This window comes from Tribolium madens, unplaced genomic scaffold (assembly GCF_015345945.1).
Source record: "Tribolium madens isolate multiple individuals breed KSU strain unplaced genomic scaffold, Tmad_KSU_1.1 Scaffold_7;HRSCAF=85;Tcas5.2_LG10, whole genome shotgun sequence".
Taxonomy (NCBI): domain Eukaryota; kingdom Metazoa; phylum Arthropoda; class Insecta; order Coleoptera; family Tenebrionidae; genus Tribolium; species Tribolium madens.
The window spans coordinates 2,803,470-2,825,483 of NW_025401050.1; the positions used below are offsets into that span (position 1 = coordinate 2,803,470).

Genomic DNA, 22,014 nt, shown 5'->3' on the forward strand with positions numbered 1-22,014 from the left:
AGGGAATGTCCTGAAAATTATTAAAGGTATTATTTTTTTACAAATCAGTGTGTTCGTTTAAACAGGTAATACAATATTCAAGATTAAGTCAAAAGATTCCAATTAACATGTATCTAAAAATTCTATTTAAGGAAGCTAACCCTCTAAAAGGGTGCGTTTTTTTTTTAATATGCTAGATCAGAGACACTTTTGATTAAAAATTTCAACATTTAATTTTTGAATTTGTTTAGGCGTATAAAGGTTATCAACTGTACCAAATTTGGTAATTGTCTAATATGGTTTTGGAATTTTTTTTTTAAAAAAGCATCTCTTTTAGGGGGTGTAGTTCCTTTACATGCTGTTTTTCGATGCAAGTTTATAAAAAATATTTATTTTAAAATTGAATATTAAATTTGGAATAATAAAAACGAAACACTCCGATTTTTTTATAGAAAAACGAAAAATATTAAAATTTAGGAAAAAATTAATTAATCATATCAAAACTTTTACTGTTTCTATTATTTTTAAAACTATAAAAGCTTTTGTGATGTACGAGTATCACAAAATTAGAAATTACTGACTATTAAAATCAAAAATAAAATAAATGTGTGTTATACGACGGTTGCATGATAAATGTTAATTCTAATTGTGTAAATCATATTTTTTTTATAGGACTGTAACATCAAAAATATTTTTTTGTATACGCTCCCAAAAATAGCTGTTTTAGAAACTCATTTCAGTCTTTTCAGTACCCAAAATACAGTTTTTCCGAACGAAAAAGTCAATTTAGTTACTATGGTGGTAAAATATTTTTAATCAACAAGAGGTTTGAATTCATTTTTTGGGAGCTTTAACAAAAAAAAAAAATTTGTAACACGTACCTAAAACGATTTATGTGCAAAAACAGTATTTTAGGTATTTGTAACAAACTATTTAGTACTTACAAAAAAAATTAATATTTAAAAAAAATTATTCAGTAGAAAAATCAAGTCAGTTCGAATTGTTTAAGTTAAATAGGTTTAAAAATAGAATCAGGTATTGCATCACAATGTGAATAATGTTTTATATTACTTTTTAACAAATTATTACAAAATTTATATGAAAAATTTTGTTTTTGAAATCAAATAATAAATAAAAAGTGTTTTATTGAAGAAACAAATTTCAGGCTTAACGTTTCCAAAAAATGTATCATTTTCAATTTTTGAATAAGTATCAGACTATCTGGAAGGCATTTTCGAGTTTTTATATTTTAATAGTAAAACACAGTTTTTTGTTTTAATTATAATTAGGTAGAAGACATTAATTGTATTATCATTCAAAGTTTTTATATGCTTAAAATATTGGTAAGCTCTTTGGCTCAACAATTTGGTGGGTCTTTATTTTCGTTCTTTCTGAAAGTAATATAGTCTAAAACTTTATTATTTTATAATGATGAAATTACCAAATTGAGTTCTATTGAAAACTTTGCAATTATTCCCGTTTGAGTCCTTTATTCCGCAACATTTTCGCTAGCTGTAAGCTATTTAAAGAGAATTATTTATGCATAACTAAGAAGCCGAGTTTTTCAAAGAAAGTTTTCAATTTCTTTTCAAAATTTTTAAATGCAACATAGATTCATCGTAGCACACGTTCCTTTATGTTGTGAGAGTTAATTCAATTTCTCACTTAGAATTTAACAGAGTTTGTGTGGTCGAAGTACATGCAGGATATTCAATGGCTTTATTGATCCTAGAACACGCAAGTAAACAGTTCGGAGTGAAGTTGGCAGGTTTAGAAACTTGTAAAAACACTAAAAGTGGGAGTGACACGACTTGGTAATAAGATAAATGATATCCATTGCGACTTTAGTCAACAAAAAATTGTTTCTAATTTATTGCAAAAATGATTTTCTGGCAAATTAAATGTTTAGAGAGAGACTGTTGGTAAAAAAATTGAAACTGAGAGTAAAATGAATCAAATAGGGTGATACCCTAGCCACAATATTAGCATTCAGCCAAGCACAATTTAACTTTTATGTCTCAGCATCTAGCAAAATTTGCATACAACCGGCGAAATTAGGAAATATTTCAAAGCTCATTGAAGCTCGTTGCAACTGAAAAAACTTGTTTAGCAAAATTTTACATATAATCAAGTCTCGAGAGACTTATTTGATAACTTCTAATTGGAGCCATGTGTTGGCTGTGTTTAGTAAAACGTGTCATACGGCTTGATTTTTATTTTTATAACAATGAAATCACTCATATGTCCGGTAATATGAGAGTTTTAGCAAACATGAAACGGTATCTTTTTTGATTGCTAACAGGATTAACGAATTAATTACGTTTATTAGCCTTATCACTGAGAATATTTGCCGTTTCGAAAATTTTTGCCGACAATATTTGATATTTTATTTAGGATTCGTGGCGGGACTGCTTATCAGATATCAGTTTAGCCGCATTTTACGGTTATTGCAAAAAGGAGGTTTAGAAAGATTCGATTTGCGAAATTGAATCAACCCAGGCCAAGTTAAACAACGTGTTTAAAGAAATTTTTTTGTTTTAGTTCAAACTAGTAGGCTTAAATCATTTATGAAAATCAATAAAAAATGAAATATAAAAAAATAATATTTGTGTTATAGGGCCGTTCTATTAGTTTTGAATCTGATCAAGTCAGATTTATTTTGATTGTTTAGCACATTATAATAGAAAGAGGTAGATTTGAATTTTTTGAATTTAAAAATTAAACATTTCCAATTAATAATAATTTGAAAATCTAAAAAAACTTTGCAAAGCAATAAAATAAAATGCGTTTTATATTAAAATTAGTCAATAAAAATTTGGTAGTTTAAAAATAAAGTTCAAAAATATTACAACAGTATTATACGGGGGCTAGTCACTAATTTTAATATCTGACAAATAAATTTTGGATTTTAGAACAAAATATACCCACAATTTTTGATAAAAAAATAAAGGTTATATCAAACAGTTGCAATTTTAAATCATCTAACTGGATTTTGTTTGCTAACTAAGGTTTCTGTTAATCTTTTTTTAATTACGTTTAATTGTGTTTAAAAAAATTAACTAAAATAAAAACTTTTGTTTTGTTGTTTTGGTTCAAACTATAGTAGGCCACAGTTACTAAATTTACTCAAATAATTTATGAAAATCATTAAAAAGTAAAATATCAAAAATAATATTTGTGTTCTCTAGCCGTTCAATTAGTTTTGAATCTAATCAAGTCAGTTTTGATTTTTTAGCAAATTATAATAAAAAGAGGTAAATTTTTCGAATCTACAAATTAAAAATAATAATTTGATAATAAAAAAGCTTTGGAACGCAATAAAATAAAATGAGTTTCATATTAAAATTGGTCAACATAAATTTGGTAGTTTAAAAATAAAGTTTAAAAATATTACAACAGTATTATACGGGGGCTAGTCACTAATTTTAATAATATCTGCCGAGATAATAATATCAGAACAAAATACTAGTCCAATGATAAAAGACCATATTATACCCACAATTTTTTGATAAAAAAGATTATATCAAAAAGTTGCATATTTAAATCATGTATATCAACTCTAACTGGATTCTATTGCTAACTAAGGTTTCTGTTAATCTTTTTTAATTACGTTTAATTGTGGTTAAAAAAAATAACTAAAATAAAAACTTTTGTTTTGTTTTTTTGATTCAAACTAGTAGGACACAAGTACTAAATTTATTCAAATAATTTATGAAAATCAATAAAAAGTAAAATATTAAAAAATAATATTTGTGTTCTTCAGCCGTTCTATTAGTTTTGAATCTAATCAAGTGAGATTTAATTTTGATTTTTTAGCAAATTATAATAAAGAGAGATAAGTTTTCAAATCTAAAAATTAAAAATAATAATTTGAAAATCAAAAAAAAAAACTTTGGAAAGCAATAAAATAAAATGCGTTTTATATAAAATCGGTCAATAAAAATTTGGTTGTTTAAAAATAAAGCTCAATGATATTACAACAGTATTATACGGGGGCTAGTCACTAATTTTAATAATATCTGTCGAGTAAATGTTGCATTTCAGAACAAAAACTAGTCCAATGATAAAAAATAATATATACCCACACTTTTTGATTTAAAATAAAAGTTATATCAAACAGTTGCAATTTTAAATCATGTATTTCAACTCTAACTGGATTCTATTTGCTCACTAAGGTTTCTGTTAATCTTTTTTTAATTATGGAAATAAACTCGTTTTCTGGAAATCTCCAGAGTGAATCCCTATATTCAACCAGCTTTGAGGAAATGAAATTGTTTAGTTGAGTTTTTGTTAGAAATATTGACTCAGATTTTTTGTTTTACATCGCAAAAATGCTTTATTGTAAGAGACGTCCCTTTGATCTGATGTCTAAATGAATCAAAAGAAATTTTTGCTTTAACACAACGTTCATTGAACTTAAAAAAAGTTAAATTATTCAGCTAACAATTAGTTAATTAAGTCGGACTTGGAAGTTAAATTAGATAACGTTTTAAGATATATTGCACTTAATGGGAGTTTTGTATTTGATTTACGTCTAAAGTTGGAAAGTGGAAGTGAAGACAGGGATTTATTACTTTAAATTTTTTTTTGAAAAAATTTTCAACCTGATATGTAAGTATGTTCTTATCTGAGCATTTTAAACTGGGTCATGATAAATTTTATGGCACGCCTATAATTCAAAATATTGTCTTTTTAGCTTAAAAAAAAATAATTTCTTGTTTAAAACTCGAAAAAATAAATCAAACTTATCCTTTCACCATTTCCTACTTACAACAAAATTAATTAATTTCGTGCGCGTAATTTGCGGCTATAATTCACGGTCGTATCGAGCACAGATGTGTTAAATTGTAGCATCGCACTGCAGTTATAACACTTGGAGGCTATCGACCTTTAACCCGTAAAGCTGAGCTTCAACTGAGTTTGGTGAAGCTTTCGCGCGCGCTTTCATATGTTAGGCAATGTTTGAAAGTGTAAGGTCGAGAGCGCATGCGCATGTAGGTGGGGAGAGCAGCAGGTGGTAATGCGGTTTGTAGGACAAACTGAATAAATTATCTAAAAAGTTGGATTTTCTGCACAGTTTTAATAAAATACTCCCAGTATCAAAGTATGAAAAATACTTTATTACGTAATATCTTATACCTGTCAATAGTACATACTTGTATTACCACTTACCGCTTATTACTAGACCAAAATGCTATATCTCTAGAAATTAAAAAAAAACTTTTTTTTAAAATAGTTTCTTTTTTAAATTACTGGTAGGAGTATTGTAAATCAAGAACACGACGTGGCCTCTGTCTCTTTTTGACATTTGACAGCTTCTGACATTTTGGTACTAAAGTACAAAATTAAAGCTTTTCCCTGACATTAGGATTTTTATAGGGGCTGAATTACGATTGTTATGATGATATTAATGGTATCAATATTAGCCTCAAAACAGATTTCCTCATTAAAAATAAAATTACAAATGACCTATGTGACGGTAACACACACTTTTGACGTACGTCAAAACAAAGCAACAAGGCTGTTTACAAATGTTGCAAAGAGATAGCGATTTGGTACTTCTTTCGAATTATTAATTAATCCAAACGCATAAAGTAAAAAAACGAACTTTAAAAAATATTTTTTTTTAAACCATAAAATTCACAATATTTAGGATGTCCCACGTAAGACTAATATCTCTGTTATTTGCCAATGGATTTTTACGAAATTTAAAATGTAGATAACTTAGAAAGTGGGAATTTAATTAGTATTAATAAATTTACTTCAAGATAAAAAAATAACTTTAACACATATTTTCTCAAAACCTGTGGTAAATTAATTTAACACTTTTAGAACAATTGATTTCAATGGTGGTACTTTTAAGCACCTTTTGTTGTATTTAATTGGTTAGTTCAATAAAGGCAGTTCCTAAATTACGTTATTATCTTTTTGAAGTCTTAGGAGGGACACCCTATATATAAAAATAATTTTACTTGTTTCATAAAGATACATTTCTCATGACACCAAGTAGGTATACCTATAATACATAATATAAAATAAAATATTTAGGTTTTGAATCGAATTTTTTTGCCATGTTAAGAAAGTGATTAAATTTGCTACTCTATTATAAAATATTACAAAAATAGTTTTTTTATTATACAGGACTATAAAGAAATTATTCATCTACGAGTGAAAAGGTTAAGTTTACGAGTGACAAAGTCACGAGTGGACTTTTTTTACGAGTAGCTAAACAATCTTTATCGTCGTGTAAAATATTTCGTTTTACCTACCAGAATTTCTTCAACATAAACAGTAGATAAAAATTACTTTATTTCACTAGACGATAAAAGATAAAGCACTCTTTAACATTGCGTACAAAATAAAATAACACAGTACACAATTATGTGATAATTTTGACTAAATATTTTTCTAAGAGGTCGTTAACTCTGGAATTAGTTGCTTTGGAATTTCATTGAAATTGCTTGAAATTGTATTTGTAATTATTAAAATCATCTTAAAAATATTTAGAATTATTTATGAATTACTAGAATTTTTTGGAATTACTGTAATTCTTTTGAATTTTTTTATTCAGGTTATATTATAAAAAAACCCTAACCCTTAATTTCATTACTTTTTAAAGACGTTATAATACTTTTTTCCCAAAGTTGAACAGTTTTTTGTTATCAATCGTTTGCTTGTCTTAGATAAAGTGAATAAAAATGTTCTATTCTTTCCAAAGCCAACTTTATTTAGTTTACTTTTCAAATTGCCTAAAATCAAAAGTTAGTGATAGGTAGTAAGTGAATTTGTTGAAAGACAATTTAATGAGGAATCCAAAAATAATAAAACATACAGGGTGTTACATTTAAAAAACTGAAATTAATGTTACTTCCGGTGAAACAGGAAGCAGCATTGATTGAGCATCTATGCCAAACAATAAATGACTTTAAACTGTTCAACTTTGTTCCAAGAAGTATTGTCATATCTTTAAAATTAATAATACAGCCTGTATATTTTTTTAATTACGTTAAATTTCTTATAACTATCACTATTAATTTGGAATTGCATGAATTATTTTGGAATTATAGGAATTAATCTAAAAACAATGATATTTCGATGAATTATTATTGAAATTACTGGAACTTCAAGGGTTGTTCTTTATAATTAAAATTATTTCTGGACCGTAGTATTAAAAAGTCCAAGTTCCATTTTTGTTGTTCTGAGATATTAATTGCAAAATATAATCTAACTATAATTTTAAATGTGTGAATAATTTAGTTATAATGTGTGAATAACTTCAATAGAAAATTGGCCTTTTTTATATCGATAGAAATGAACTCAGGAATTTTAGTGTTGGAGCATTTAAAATCGATGAAAGAGGAGATTGACCTTTTTAATATACTCAGGTCCAAATTTGTGAATTGCTGTAATTATTTGTTAATTACTAGATTTTTTTCTGGAATTACTGGACTTTTTTGGAATTATTTGAAATTATACTATCGAAAAGAAGAAATATATTTGGGATTATAGAAATTAACCCGAAAACAATAGAAATACGTGGAATTACTGAAATTTTTTTTTTTTTTGGAATTTGAATAATTTTGTTTTGAGTTACTAAAATTTTTGTAATTTTTTTTATTAGTTGTGTTATGTTTTGGTATATGAAACAAATTATTTAAAAATTGTTAACATTACTTTTTTAAAAAGAATGTCTGTTTCCATTTGCAACATAATTAGAACCATTTTCTTATTATGCTGCATTTAAACATATTAAAATACTAATACTAATCCTTTAGCTACAATTTAGCTGCAATTATTAAATTAATGTTAGAATATCATTTATTTTTCAATTTTCGGTTTCAAATTGTGCGTTTCGAAACGGAATAATCGTAATCTTCAAAGTCTCAAGTAGGTAATTCTCCAATTCACTGATCTGTAGACCGTTTGGAAAGGAAAGGAAACAACTAACATATACAGGGCTTTCATTTCAAAAAGAGCCAGTCTCAATAACTCTTGACATTGAGTAAATGTATTTTTAACCAAAAACAGGTCGATTAGGATCGTGAGGGGGAAGTTGAAAACCAACATTAGTTACATTTTAGGTTTCATTCCCTAGTCGCTAGCCACCCTTACTTTAAAATTTTAAACGGCACCCCATCCTTTTTAAAACGATTTCGGAAAGGGAAAAAATCAGCGTACCTAAATGTCAAAGAAAAAAAAATTGTCTATTTGTTTTTCAGTTAGGGGTGGTTTAATTCTTGACATTTTTAGTCCAAGTAGCCTTTGATTCAACTCAATTTAAGTTAAATAAAAAATTTGTCAGTTTGGGTTGCAATGGGAGAGTTCAAAACTCCTAGTCACTAACGATCCTTACTTTAAAATTTTAAAAAGCACGCCCCCACTTAAAAAATATAACTCAAAAACGAAAAGACAAAATATTTTTTTCATTTACGGATAAGCTTTTTCCCCTCTTTCCAAAAATGTTTCAAAATGTTGGGGGTGCTAATTAAAATTTTAAAGTAAGGGTAGGTGGTGACTATGGGATGAAACCTAAAACGTATTTTGTGTTGGTTTTGAACTATTCCATCGCAACCAAAAACGACATATTTTTAATCTAAATTAAATTGAGTTGAATCAAAGGCTACTAGAACTAAAAATTTCAAAAATTAAACCACCCTTAACTAAAAAACGAATGGACAATTTTTTTTTCTTTGACAGTTAGACACGCTCACTTTTTCCCTTACCGAAAATGTTTTAAAAAGTAGGGGGTGCCATTTAAAATTTTAAAGTAGGAGTGGCTAGCGACTAGGGGATGAAACTTAAAATGTAACTAATGTTGGTTTTGAACATCCCCCTCGCAATCCTAATCGACCTGTTTTTGCTTGAAAATATATTTACTCAATGTCAAAAGTTATTGAGACTGGCTCAAAGCGCTGTATAATGTTTAACATTTTTTCTTTTGTTTTAAAGTTTGTAAATAAAATTTTATAATTAAACAAAACTTTTCTAATTTTATATACCATTGTTTCAATTTTCGTTTGAAGATAATTTAAGTCCTTTATATGCGAAACCCTATATTCTGTTATTGTCGGGGTTCAAAATCTGTTAAAATTAGTTTTAGGACCAAAGTCATTAAATAGGCTTCAGTTCATTTAATAAAACTCAATAATAAAATGATTAGAATTGTTATTAAACAACAACGATAAGTTGTTATTGACAAACGAATAAAAAAATCGATTTTTTAACAATATAAGGAAAAGTACGTTTTGCAATCTTGGGTCACAATTTTTGCAAACACCAAGCAATTCTTCCATTGAAAAACAACCTAAAGTCACTGTATATAAAACCGGCAATCTTTCCCAAACCTCATTCGAAAACTAACATCGAACGCAAAATCCCAAAAATGAAAATTATTTTATGTCTTCTTGCCCTCGCCAGTGTCGCACTTGGCAAAAAGGTAAGTTACTATTTCTAATTAACAATTTTCTAATTGCGATTTAGTGCTTTTTGGCTGACGACACTGATAAACTTGAAGAATTCATCACAGAATGTAAGACTAAAACTGGAGTCGCTGAAGATATCCTCCAAAAGGCTCGAAACGGGGAGAAAAGCGACGATCCCAAATTGAAGGAACACGCTTTGTGCATGATGAAGAAATCCGAGATGATGGACGATGCTGGAGAATTGCAAATGGAGAAGATTAGGGCTAGGATCAAGCATGCCGTGAGCAATAAAGAGGAAGGAACCAGAATTATGACCGAATGTGCTGTGAAGAAAGACACGCCTAAGGTGACGGCCTACGAGATGATTTGTTGTCTATACCGCAATAAAAATGCGATTGACAATTGAAGAAAAGGGGAAAAGTTTAATTTCTTTCAACTGTTTATTTTATGTTGAATAAAAATTAGATACTTGCTAAGATTTTTGAGTTTTATTTTCATTATGGAAAGATATGAGTGCAACAATGTTAAAAAGCCCAAATTCACTCACTACTTATTGATCTTTCGAAGTTTACACTTTACTACAATGTGACGTCACTAGTGACGTCATGAAAGCGTTACGACTGCAAGCTTTTCGTTGAAGAGCGCCACCTGCTCTGAAACAGCTTTACCGTTTACAGGACTCTGCGTTACCAACTTGCTCATGATTTGCATTTATTATGCCGTGTCATTTTACAACAAAATCATCACAATGATTTGCAAATATTGTCACTTTACATCATGAAAAATGTTTTTTACTCTCAGCTTTTCTTGAATAAAATACAAAATACACAGGATTACAAAAACGCCCCAAGTCATAATTTTGTTACTTTTAAACACGTTACAATACTTTTTTTGATCAAAATTGAACAGTTTTTTGTTATCAGTCGTTTGCTTGTTTTAAATACAATGAATAAAAATATTCTTTTTCACAGCTAGCCTACATAATTTAAGTTAATTTAATACTTATTCAAATATTCTAAAAACAAAAGTTTGTGATAAATAATAGGTAGTAAATGAGATTGTTTAACGAGAAATCCAAAAATAATAAAATACACAAAATGTTTCATTTAAAAAACTGAAATTACTTCCGGTGAAAGAGGAAGAAGCATCTATCCTAAATAACAGATGAGAAGAACTGTTTAACTTTGTTCTAAAAAATATTGTCATATCTTTAAAAATAAAGGAGTTATGGCTTGAGATGTTTTTCATAATCCGACCTGTATATCCAGATGCAATAAAACAATCCGGCAGTTCACATTGATTTTTTGATTCATTATAATAGTATGATATTTTGACGGTTACAAGCAAAAAATTAGTTTGTTGCTACTTCATGATAAACAAATAAAAATGATAAATTAATGTTAAATAATAAGTTTATCAAATTATTATTCTGGAAAACATTACACTTAGAATTTCTGACATCCTTGACCTGCTTGCATAATTATATTCTAGAACAAAAACTATTTTTTAATTATATAATATAATAAATTGGTGTTTTTGGAATTGTTATTGAAAATATATTTTTTCGAATTTTTTATTCAAGATTGAACAAAAAAATCGTTGTCGAAAAATCGTGTTTTCAATAACCAGTCCAAAAACACACCAAATACTTTTTCGATACTATACTGAAACAAAATGGACGATAACACTATTTTTTAATATATCTTTTTGTTAATTAAATTGCACAACAGGAAAAATGAAACAAATATCTTAGGACAGGTAGGTAGTGTAGAAAATAGCTCGTATACCTGCTATTTAAAATTAATGTTTTTAATAAAAATTGTTTCTTCAAATTTTTAACTTTAACAGAATCAAAAAATATAAAAGCTATAAATTCTGCTTTGATTAATGTCTCCAAGATTATCAAAGATTCAAACATAACAAAAATTTACTGGCTTCAAAAATTTTTAGATTGACCGTTGGTCTTTTTGTAAGTAATGAATCAAATGTGATTTTTTTAAATTAAATGTTTTTGTTTTTTCTTTTTGCCATTACTTTTTGGTTTCATTTTAATTTGTTTTTTTTTCTAATTCAAAATTTATTTTTTATTAAACTATCATAGCACTACAATTATTTCACTTAGAAGAAGCTTTTGATTGATGCATTTTTACCAATATGAAGCTGATTTGAATTCAAGGTTTACAAACAAAAATTGTGGAAAATTAGTGAATATTGTAACAACAAATTTATTAGTTTTTTTGAAAACTCAAAACATTGTTGTTTTATATCGATAAGAATACCGAGAAACGGCCTTCTTCAAAATAATCACACAACCGCATGGAAACATATTCGACCTCTGAACTCGAACTCGAACCGATTTCGTCTAAAAACAAAGATAAATCAAATAATATAAAAGTGCAAATTTTTCGCTACACTCTTATAGTTTTCCTTTCTTCGACAACAAAAATGAAGGTCTTTGTGTGTCTCGCCGTCTTTGCTTTTGTGGCAGCTGCTCAAGTAAGTGTATAAATAATAAAATTTCTTAAAAAAATAATAAAAACATTTCAGGCTGAAACCCCAAGAGAAAAATTGAGAAAATACAGCGACGAATGCAAGTCGGTTTCCGGCGTTTCCGAGGAACTTTTGACCAGAGTAAGGAACCATGAAGACGTTCATGATCCCAAACTGGACGAACACGGATTCTGCATTTTGAAGAAAGCCGGATTCATGAACGAAGCTGGTGATATTATGACCGACACAATCAAAACTAAGTTGAAGCAAAATAGCGAACATCCAGATACTATTGACGCTCTTGTTGACAAATGTAACGAGAAGAAAGACACTCCTCAACATACAGCTTCTCATTTGTTCACCTGCTTAGTCGATAAAAAAGTTCACTCTCATTAATCAATTTTGTACAAATTCGATTTTGGTCAATAGATTTTTAAACTAATATTGTGTTTTATTCCTTGACTGTGGCGACTGTGGCAAACATAAACTGTAACTTTTTGACGGCGTTATATGCTTGTTCAGTTTTCTGTCTTAAATCCAGAAGTCGAGATTTATTTCTCTACTTGCAATAACAAAAACTAACACTAAATTACAAATAATAAGAATATTATGTTATCAAATGATGAACAAATATTAAAATATTTAATTATAGTAGAGCAAGTTTTTATAACGATTTTCTCCTTTATTATACAGGGCAACTCTAACATATAGAGTGCACCAGAACTCGCGCTCCAGAAAAAATTTTCAAGTAAGGTACAGGGATGGACAGTGAATTTCGTCCACCCAATTTCCCTGACAGATTAAAAGTGTATATTAGTCTTTAAGTTTTCCTAACCTTATTTCAGAATTTTGATTAACGTTTGTCATGTTGACAGAATGCTCGATGCTTCTTGCTACTTTTTACCTTTGTCCTTTGAATTGGTAGTCCTTGGTATGCCCAAAAGTATAGAGACACGTCTTTGAGACATACCTTCTTGTACCTGAATATTTATTTTATTATGTTTGAATTTCATTAAATTTGACAATATGTATTTGAATGTCAGTTATCATGACAATAAAGCACAGACTACAATGAATTTTTGGTAATTCACAGAAATTGGGTGGACGAAATTCACTGTCCATCACTGTACTACCCAGAAGATGTAGAAAAGAACCGTATTCAGGAATTTTTGTGGTGGGCTTTTAATTTATTACAGGCAACAATTTTGCTATTTATATATTAATTTAATATTAAATATATATTTAACACAAATTAAATGAAGTAAATTAACACACCCTATCTACCCAAGCACCAAACATTATGTAAGTGATCATTAAGACCCTTAATTTTAATTACGACACCAATAAGTTTAGAAAAAAATAAAAAAATAGAAAAGTTGGTTTATTAAAATTTAAAATTGTGTAGTATCAAAAAAAAATAAAAATAAAATAAAAAAAAGTTTAATAATTTAAACAAAGTTCTAAATTTTAGTCATCACTTTCACTATCACTATCACTAGAAATGTCGCCATTCAAGTCAATGATTAAATCTTTCACATGATTAGCCCTATAGAAATCTTCAATGTCCACATGTCGCACAGAATTTTTCCAGGATTCCATAGTTGTTATTGCCACCTCCTGTCGAATTTTTAGGAGCATTTCGTTAGTGAATTTGGCACTAGTATTTTCTCTCCGTATTCTGTGTTTCAATTGCCCCCATATCATTTCAATAGGATTAAATGATACGAGGGTAAGCGTAAAACTGCGTGTCCGAATTCTGAAGCAATTGTGTCAATTTTGTATTCCTTTGGAAATACTTTTGTAGCGAGTACCTCAAGCAACTGTTTTTTTGTATAATCTTCTTCGAAGTAAAGATCTTCTTTTATTAAAAAATCTTTAATCGCCTGCTTTTTGCTTCCCGTGTTTGGAACTTTGTTCAGCTGTTCAGAGTGGTAGCTCGCGTTATCCATTACAATGATAGAGTGTGGTGGCAATTTCGGTAACAAAATGTTTTGGAACCAATTTACAAACACTTCTCCGTTCATGTCCGAATGGTAATCCGTACTTGCATCTTTTAAGTTCTTACACCCAAGGTATAAAGCGCCAGGAATAAAACCATTTTCGCCTCCCGCGTGCAGAATCATTATTCTTTTTCCTTTTGATGCCGGAATATTACCTATTTTAAGTTGTCATTAACATTTTAATCTCGATGCAACTGGTAATAACAAAATTTTAGAAAATTTTACTTTCACAAAAATATTTTCTGTTCTAATGTATGAGTGATAATGCAGGTCAGTTTATTTGTGAAGAAAGATTCTCAAAATATAACTAAATATGTATTAAAATTAATTTCAATATTTTTTTGATGAAAGCCCAAAAAAAATTTCTGTTACGGACCATCTCTTCGTACAAACCTTTGAAACGTGCCTGTCCTGAGAAATGCAAATTTGTTTTTGGCATCTCTAACGCAAGCTCCATAAGAACCATCGTGGGGGGTAAGCGGCTTATTCTATAATAAGTCTCAAATATTGTTGGTACCAACTATACCTTATATGGCATTTTTCTCTGGGGCGCAAGTTTTGGCGCAGTCTGTATGCAGGATACTCTGTATAGTGCCTTCAAGATTTCCGGGTCAGGTCAGGTGCCGCGTATTTCAAAATTATGCACCATAATGGATTTACGGAAGTTGATTTTAATGTTGTTCAAGGCCCACAAACAAATTTATGAAAACTTATCTAATATTGTTTTAACAAATTTATTATTATTGTTACTTTTACAGAATTGAAAGATTATTACTTTTTTGTAAATACATAGAATATCGAGAAATTTTTTTAAAATATAAACTACATGAATAGTCCTTGACCTTTGATTTTAACAGTTACAGTCGGTAAACAAAGATAAATTAATTGATATAAAAGATATAAAAGTGTAAATTATTTGCAAAACTTGTGTTTTTTAATAAATTACTTTCTACAGGAAAAATGGAAGGTTTTGTGCACCTCGCCGTTCTTGCTTTTCTAGCTGCCGTTCAAGTAAGTGTATAAACAGTAAAAACTTAAAAACGTGATAATTCAGGCCGAAACCGGGCCACAAGAATTGAGAAGATACAGCGACGAATGCCAGCCAGAGATTTCGGAAGAAATTTTGATCAAAGTGAGGAACCATGAAGACGTTCATGACCCCAAACTAAACGAACATGGATTCTGTATTAAAAAAAAGCCGGATTTATGAGCGAAGCTGGTGATATTATGGCCGACACAATCAAAACTAAATTGAAAGAAAATGGTGAAGATCCAGTTGCTGCTGATGCTCTCATTTAGAAATGTAACAAAAAGAAAGCCACCCCTTATCAGACAACGTCTCATTTGCTTAATTCTTAAGTCGGTTTACGCTTACTAATTATTAATTCTGACAAACTTGATTTTACACAATAAATTTTTTAACCTAATACTTACATTTTTTTCATTTTCAAAAGACTCGGTGAGCACAAACTCGGGATTGACATACAGGTTGGTCCAAAAGTCTGGAAACGATTTTATTCTGACGAAACAATCAATTTTCTTGGCAAATAAATTTATAGGTTTGCAATGGCTATAAAAATGCTATTCAAAAAAAATTCAATAATTATTAATTGTTTATACTTACAAGATAAACATAGTAACCAATATTTTGTTTAATGGAAACCCATCACATTTTTTTTAGACAACGAGGTTCTTACAAGAATTGTTACTGTACACAAATTTTTTTGTAAACCTCACCCTTTTTGGTTAAAAGAATATGAATTTTTTTGAATAAACTACCAGTTTGTTGGAAATAAATTATGAATGTAATGTTTAAAGGTTATAAAGGAGCAATGCCAAAATATTTTATTAATTAATTAATTTTGAGATTAGCATACTAATAATTTTTTTTTAAATAAATACGATTTTTTATTTATTATTGTTTTATTGCATTATTGTTTTTATTGCATTTTATAAATGTACAAAACTTTATATTTATATATTTATGTTTATTTCGTAAGTATAAACAATAATTAATATTCAATTTTTTTTAAATAGCATTTTTATAGCCATTGCACACCTATAAATTTATTTGCCAAAAAAAATTAGTAGTTTCGCCAGAATAAAATCGTTTCCAGACTTTTGGACCATCCTTGTATAGTTATTTCTCTTTGCTATGGAAGGAAATAAAATCCGGTATAATACGGAATACCGGATTTACGTGTGTCATAATTTGCAATAACATAAACGCCAAGAAAATATATTTATTATTAAAAAAATATTTATTATTATTACATAACTAAATGATAAGTTATCGACATATTATCTGCAAAATTAGCAAAATTTTGTTTAAAATGTATTTATCCTTGACTTCATTACATATAAGTTTATTATTCTAGAATAAAAGACAACAATTTATATGTACTAACGACCGTTTTTCAAAATAATTATTTTTTATAAGCTATTAAAGAAACACAAAACTCCAAAATAAAATAAAGTTTTATTTAAATAAAAACAGGTCTTGCTTAGTTTTATAATAATTTGTAAAAAATGTGTGTGTATTTTAAATATTATATAGGGTGTGTCAAATTCGCGCCTCGGAGAAAAATTACAAGTAAGATAAGATACCAAGAAAAAATGTTTAACATCTATTTTTTAGCATTTTTTTTTTGTCTATTAATGATGCTGATGATCTTGTACCTATATGTTTTTTTATAATTATTAAGTAAAGGTACAAAAGTTTTGCCAATAAATGCTACAAATAACATTAAACAGAGTTACAATTTAGGATACAGCTTGTTTGTTTCCTCTTCTAATAGTCTGTAGCAAAACAACATGGAAAATTATTTTTCTAAGAGTATAAATAAACAGAGTCAAAGTGCAAAATTTTAACTCTCATAACTACGAAACTTTTATAAATAAATTTTTTTCCATGTTCCTTTTATCTTACCTTACATGTCATTCTTCTCTGGCGCACTCTGTATATATTTTTAAATAGAAATAAACAAAATTTCATTGATTGATTGATTCAAATATTTTGTCTTGTTAAAATTGAAAAAAGAGATTAATTTGTAAATACATTAATTTTGTTATTTATTTGTATTGTAAACACAATTTGTATGTATTGCCGACAGATAAATCAATATTCTGTTGCAGTTTGAATGAGTAACGTCCTCCTCACACTTTAACTAGAAATTCATCCTACAGAGAGCGCTGCAAACACGTTTGGAAATTAGGTGTGCAACTGTGCTGAAAACTGTTTTAGCACGGTTGAAAACCCAAAGAGTTTAATTTGCAGTTTCCTTTTTTTTGATAACTATGTTCAAATATTAATGTGATTTCTTCCGAGTAAAATCCAATGTCCTGTAAGAGGATTTGAATCCATCCTATCGTAATCCGGACGACAAATCCGGGTAATCTTCCGGGTGTTGGCACAAAGTCAATACATAGGTATTCGTAGAATAATCCCACCTTAGTGATTATACAGAGTGAGTCTTAACCTATAAGCATAAACTTAGGTTTTCTTTATTTAAGTGGGGTTAAATGGTATCTTTTATTGGCATTTGACAAAAATAAAAAATATACTCGTATTAAACATATTTTGAATTTTTGTTCTTCTTATGCGTATGTGTTAAAACTCATACTGTTTACTTTCACTGTATTACAAAATGATAAAATTAGATTTAATTTATTTATAATTTTTAAATAGTTATAGCAAATAATTGTCGTAAATTATTATTAATAGAATTTAATCTGATCAGTGGTCTTATTTGTTACCTGTTCTTGTTCTTTTAAAACTTTATAAAATAAGTAAACTATAAACTATACTTAAATAATGTAAAAAATTATTTTTGTTGATACTTTTCTGTTTATGACTGTCTGTTTCGTTATTATTTTTTGTATTGTTAATAGAAACAATGGAAGAAAATAATGTTACAAAATAACAATCGAAATTTTACTTTCTAAAGATTTCGGAATAAGCAAAAATCCATTTTGTACTTTGAAAAACTTCGTTTTATAAACTTTAGATACAATAGATTAAGTGATAAATAGTCAAAAAGTGTGTCAAACAAAAAAAAATAGTTCTCAAAAAGCTGCCCATGAAATGTTTATTTGCATAAAATACTAACAACGTATTCGTCTTAATCACATATGCTATGTAAGAATTAATAAAATACATATTTTTTTTATTATCAGACTGTGTTATCATTTCGAAATAACCTTCAACTTTTAAGAATTTTAAGACAACACATTTATTTCAGACGTGGTGTCATCAATTTACGTTGGCTAAAAATGAAACTCTTGGTTATTTCTCTCTTAATAAGCCTTGTTTTTGCAAAACAAGTAAGTCAATTTTTCTGAATTTAACATAATTTAATTTTTCATTTAGGATACTTTGGATGAAGAAAGAGAAAAAATGAAAAAATGGACACACGAGTGTATTCAAGAAAGTGGTGTTACAAGTGAAGTTCTTCAACAATTGAGAAGTGAGAAAAAAGTTGATGACCCAAAATTGAAGGAATACACTTTTTGTACATTCAAGAAAAACGGTTTTATGACTGAAGATGGAGAGTTGCAGTACGACATCATCAAATCAACACTGAAGAAAGTCAGTGGGAGCGAAGAAGAAGCCAATAAAGTGATCAATGACTGTGTTGTAAAGAAAAGCACTCCGCAAGAAACGGCCTATGAAACTGTAGATTGCTGGTATCGGTATAAAAGGAATCTTTAATTTTGGAAAGTTGAAATAAAAGGATAACTGTGATTTGTGTTTTTTTGTGAAACTTTGAATTTTTTTATTTTAAAAAGAAGAAAAATTTTAAACACCGCTCTAGACGCAATTACGACTCAGGGTTTTCGTTGATCACAACTGTTTAGAACAGTTTTAAGTACTCTAACATACAGAGTGTCCCAGTGAGTCTAAAAAGTCCATTAGTGACCTTTAAATGGTAAAATTTTAAAAAATTATATAGGATATTGATAGATACTAATCTAGTCCATCGCCAAAAATTATTTTCAACTATACATCGTGTCTCAAAAATAAGTTACAATACAAACTTGTATTTTTTTAAATGAAATACCATATGTTTCTTACCGTTTTTGGATGTAGATTTTTATGACAATGTTTTTAAACTTTTATTCGTCGATTTTGCTTATTTAAAAAATATGACGTTTTTTTGACAAAAACATGCACTTTTTAAAAATGTATTACACAAAAACTAAGACATCTAGAAATATTTTTTATTTTTTTACTACCGCAAAGAAGAAGGTATAAGCTATAAGGTTGTAACATTTTTTTAGTGTATTACATTTGCAAAGATAAAAAAATGAAGGCTTAACTTAAAAAAAAAAAAATAAAACACCCTATTTATTGTTTTTGCATTTAAAAGATTATTAAATTGTCTTTCTAAAATTATTTACTTTTAGTTGTTTATAATCAATAACTAAAAAGATATTTAATGTTAAACATTAAAAAAAAATAATTACTATTGTTTCAGTACCCAAAAAGTGCACAGTTGCTCAAGAGATGGAAGAAATATCACTTAATAATTACATTTGTGTTAAACTGAATCCATTATTCTCTATTTTTACAATAAAATAATTCGAATTTCAGTATTTATAACGACTTTTACAATCTTTGGATAAACACTAAACAATTGCTACAGCTTTAAATTTTGTACTTTCTTCTTTGCAGAAGTAAGAAAAAATTTGTTCTAGCTGTCTGAGTTTTTGTGTAATACATTTTTAAAAAGTGCATGTTTTCTTCAAAAAATACGTTTTATATATTTCTAAAGCTATACGAAATTGACTACTTAAATTTTAGCATAAAAACATTATTTTAAAAGGGTACATTCAAAAACTTCAAGGACCATACGGTATTTCATTTTATAAAAAACACAAGTTTGTATCGTAACTTATTTTTGGGACATGCTGTATAGTTGAAAATATTTTTAGTTGATGCACTGGTTTAGTATCTATAAATGTCGTGTACATTTTTTTTTAAATTTTACTATTTAAAGGTCAACTCGCTGGGACACCCTGTATAATAACAAGATATTTGCAACTAATCATTAAAATCTTGCATGAAATCCTAATTACAGGACTTCTCTTATAACGATTTTGGCTATCAAGTGTTATGTTACAGAGTGCTCGACCCTTGATCGGTGAAAATTTACACTGTGCTAATTGGCTTGCAGTTTTACCGAAATCACATACTATTATTTTTGCACAGTTAGATATTTTTTTTACAAAAAAAAACTTGCTCGGTAAGTTAGTTTGAAAACTTCCTTTTATTTCAATTTTGTGAAATAATTTGTAACAACTTTTGAACACAATGTATTCACGGTTTAATGCATTCTGTTAGTCAGATTTTATGACACATTTTATTATTGTGAATAGCGAAACACATAAACCTCCATTTAAATGAAAACCGTGTTCAACCTTTAAAAAGCACACTTTTAACAAATCGAATTACGAACGTATTTTGACGTAAATGTAGATTAAAATAAATTCATATGAATTCCAATCTTTAATTGAAGCTCGAAACTGAAAATGATTTTTTTAATTTTGAATTAATTTCGAAATGTGGTCCCATCTGTACAAAAGCTGTTTAAGCTTTTCTCGTCGAAACTGGGTCAGATCGAAATGGCTTTCGGGTGAAATATAGAACATTGAGTTGAGACAAATTCTTTTAGATATGTGGCGAAATGAAAACTTTATTTTTTGCAATTAAAACTCACAGTTGCACTTCACTTGCATTTTTCTAATTTCAAATTAAATTATGTGGGAGTGCTTTTTCGGAATTTATCTACTATTATGCCTTGGAAAGTGGGTCAGACTGTTATTGCGAATCTCGGCACCTCAAAATATAATCAATCTTGATCATGATTGGTAAGTTCTTTGAGAGGCGATAAAAGTGTCAAAATGAAGGCAATTTACTCACCAGGGATTTCTCCAAAAACATTTTTCATAATTAATTAACATAATTAAAAATGGCTAAAAATAGCAGCGTTCGCATGTTTAAATGCGCTTCAGAGGGATGATTGGTCGCCCTTTTAGGCTAGGTTGAACCTACTTACGATTAAATTTACATTTACACCAGTTGGTAAACATCCCTGAAGTCATTTTTAACGCGTTACAGTAAAACATTGTTAGAAAGCAAAGCTTACTAAAAAAATTAAAAAAAATGTTTCTACGTAATCTAAACGAGACGAAAACTAATCAATGATGGGTAAAAATTTCAGATGCAGATGTTTGACCGCAAATGTTACAAATTTAAGTCAAAAATAAAAACAACAAATCTAATCAAAAAATGTTTAATGAATGAATTAACTTTTTTTCGTCTGCCATATAAAAAAATTGCTTCATTTACAAAAATGTTAAAATTCGGAAAATGATGCAAATTCTGTCAAAAAAATTTCAGTGATTTGTTAATCAGTTAAATTTCGTTTTTGCTAATAAATTAAAGCAAGATTTAAATACACTAAATTTAAATAAACACTAGAATCTAAAAAATTAAATAAAACAAACTTGAATTATTTTTTTAGAAAAAGAGAGTTGATAAGTGCAACGTTGCAATTGTGAAAAAAGCTGTAGCTTTTGTTTTAAAAACAACATGAGGCAAATAAAAGCAAAAATAAAGAAATTTACTGTTAGATAACAAAAAAAGGCACAAAACACTTTTTTTAATTTTTAAGCTTTTATTTACCACCCCCTTACTAATTATATTCTAATTATAAAAAATTAGATATTCTCTTTAAATAAATTGTTCAATTTTTATATTTTTTGCTTGTTCGGTTTGTTTCTGAATTTTTGGCATACTTAATTAATCATAATTTAACATCAAGATTTTGCGTTTGTTTTATTATACAAATATTCTAGGAAATATTATGTTGTTATGTTGACAAATGCAGATGTTTGACTACAAATATTGCAAATTTGATACAAAACAAAAAACAACAAATCATTTTTTGTCTGCCATATAGAAAAATTGCTTCATATACAGATATGTTAAGATTCGAAAAATGATGCAAATTCAGTCAAAAATTTTCAGTGATTTATTAATCAGTTAAACTCATTTGCTAATAAATTAAAGCAAGATTTAAATACGTAGGCAAATGGCAACATTAGAATCTAAAAAAGTA

At 28.1% G+C, this 22,014-nt stretch overlaps 4 protein-coding genes across 8 annotated transcripts in view; 3 read left to right on the top strand and 1 right to left on the bottom strand.

Moving 5' to 3' along the window:
- LOC123010315 (GTPase-activating Rap/Ran-GAP domain-like protein 3) overlaps positions 1–22,014 on the bottom strand; it is a 78,203-nt gene that overhangs the window by 40,020 nt on the left and 16,169 nt on the right. The window contains exon 1 of one of the 2 annotated variants that reach the window (XM_044407114.1): positions 4,751–4,868. The exons of the other annotated variant lie outside the window; for it this stretch is intronic. The gene's annotated coding sequence lies outside the window, so the exon portion shown is untranslated. Of the gene's footprint in view, positions 1–4,750; positions 4,869–22,014 lie in introns of those variants that run through there. 2 annotated transcript variants of the gene reach the window in all.
- On the top strand, positions 9,258–9,877 carry LOC123010317 (B1 protein-like). The gene is made up of 2 exons (XM_044407119.1): positions 9,258–9,415; positions 9,460–9,877. Exons 1-2 carry the CDS (start codon positions 9,362–9,364, stop codon positions 9,805–9,807), a joined length of 402 nt encoding a protein of 133 aa, XP_044263054.1. The 5' UTR covers positions 9,258–9,361; the 3' UTR covers positions 9,808–9,877.
- On the top strand, positions 11,757–12,333 carry LOC123010319 (B1 protein-like). Its single transcript, XM_044407125.1, has 2 exons — positions 11,757–11,897; positions 11,949–12,333. Exons 1-2 carry the CDS (start codon positions 11,847–11,849, stop codon positions 12,285–12,287), a joined length of 390 nt encoding a protein of 129 aa, XP_044263060.1. The 5' UTR covers positions 11,757–11,846; the 3' UTR covers positions 12,288–12,333.
- Positions 17,181–18,635, top strand: LOC123010318. Of its 4 annotated transcripts, none has more exons than XM_044407121.1 (3): positions 17,182–17,320; positions 18,133–18,214; positions 18,261–18,635. In XM_044407121.1, the coding sequence occupies exons 2-3, from the start codon at positions 18,164–18,166 to the stop codon at positions 18,600–18,602; spliced, it is 393 nt and encodes a 130-aa protein (XP_044263056.1). In that variant the 5' UTR covers positions 17,182–17,320; positions 18,133–18,163; the 3' UTR covers positions 18,603–18,635. The 4 variants fall into 4 exon arrangements, with proteins under 4 accessions (XP_044263058.1, XP_044263056.1, XP_044263059.1 ...); XM_044407122.1 differs by lacking the exon at positions 17,182–17,320 and adding an exon at positions 17,340–17,358; XM_044407123.1 differs by lacking the exon at positions 18,133–18,214 and having other exon boundaries at positions 17,181–17,320.

Bases quoted from the DNA above. Each gene is read 5' to 3' on its own strand.
- LOC123010317 (XM_044407119.1), top strand. From the start codon at position 9,362: ATGAAAATTATTTTATGTCTTCTTGCCCTCGCCAGTGTCGCACTTGGC. The intron at 9,416-9,459 runs GTAAGTTACTAT...ATTGCGATTTAG, and splicing joins GTGTCGCACTTGGCAAAAAG to TGCTTTTTGGCTGACGACAC.
- LOC123010318 (XM_044407121.1), top strand. From the start codon at position 18,164: ATGAAACTCTTGGTTATTTCTCTCTTAATAAGCCTTGTTTTTGCAAAA. The intron at 18,215-18,260 runs GTAAGTCAATTT...TTTTTCATTTAG, and splicing joins GCCTTGTTTTTGCAAAACAA to GATACTTTGGATGAAGAAAG.
- LOC123010319 (XM_044407125.1), top strand. From the start codon at position 11,847: ATGAAGGTCTTTGTGTGTCTCGCCGTCTTTGCTTTTGTGGCAGCTGCT. The intron at 11,898-11,948 runs GTAAGTGTATAA...AAAACATTTCAG, and splicing joins CTTTTGTGGCAGCTGCTCAA to GCTGAAACCCCAAGAGAAAA.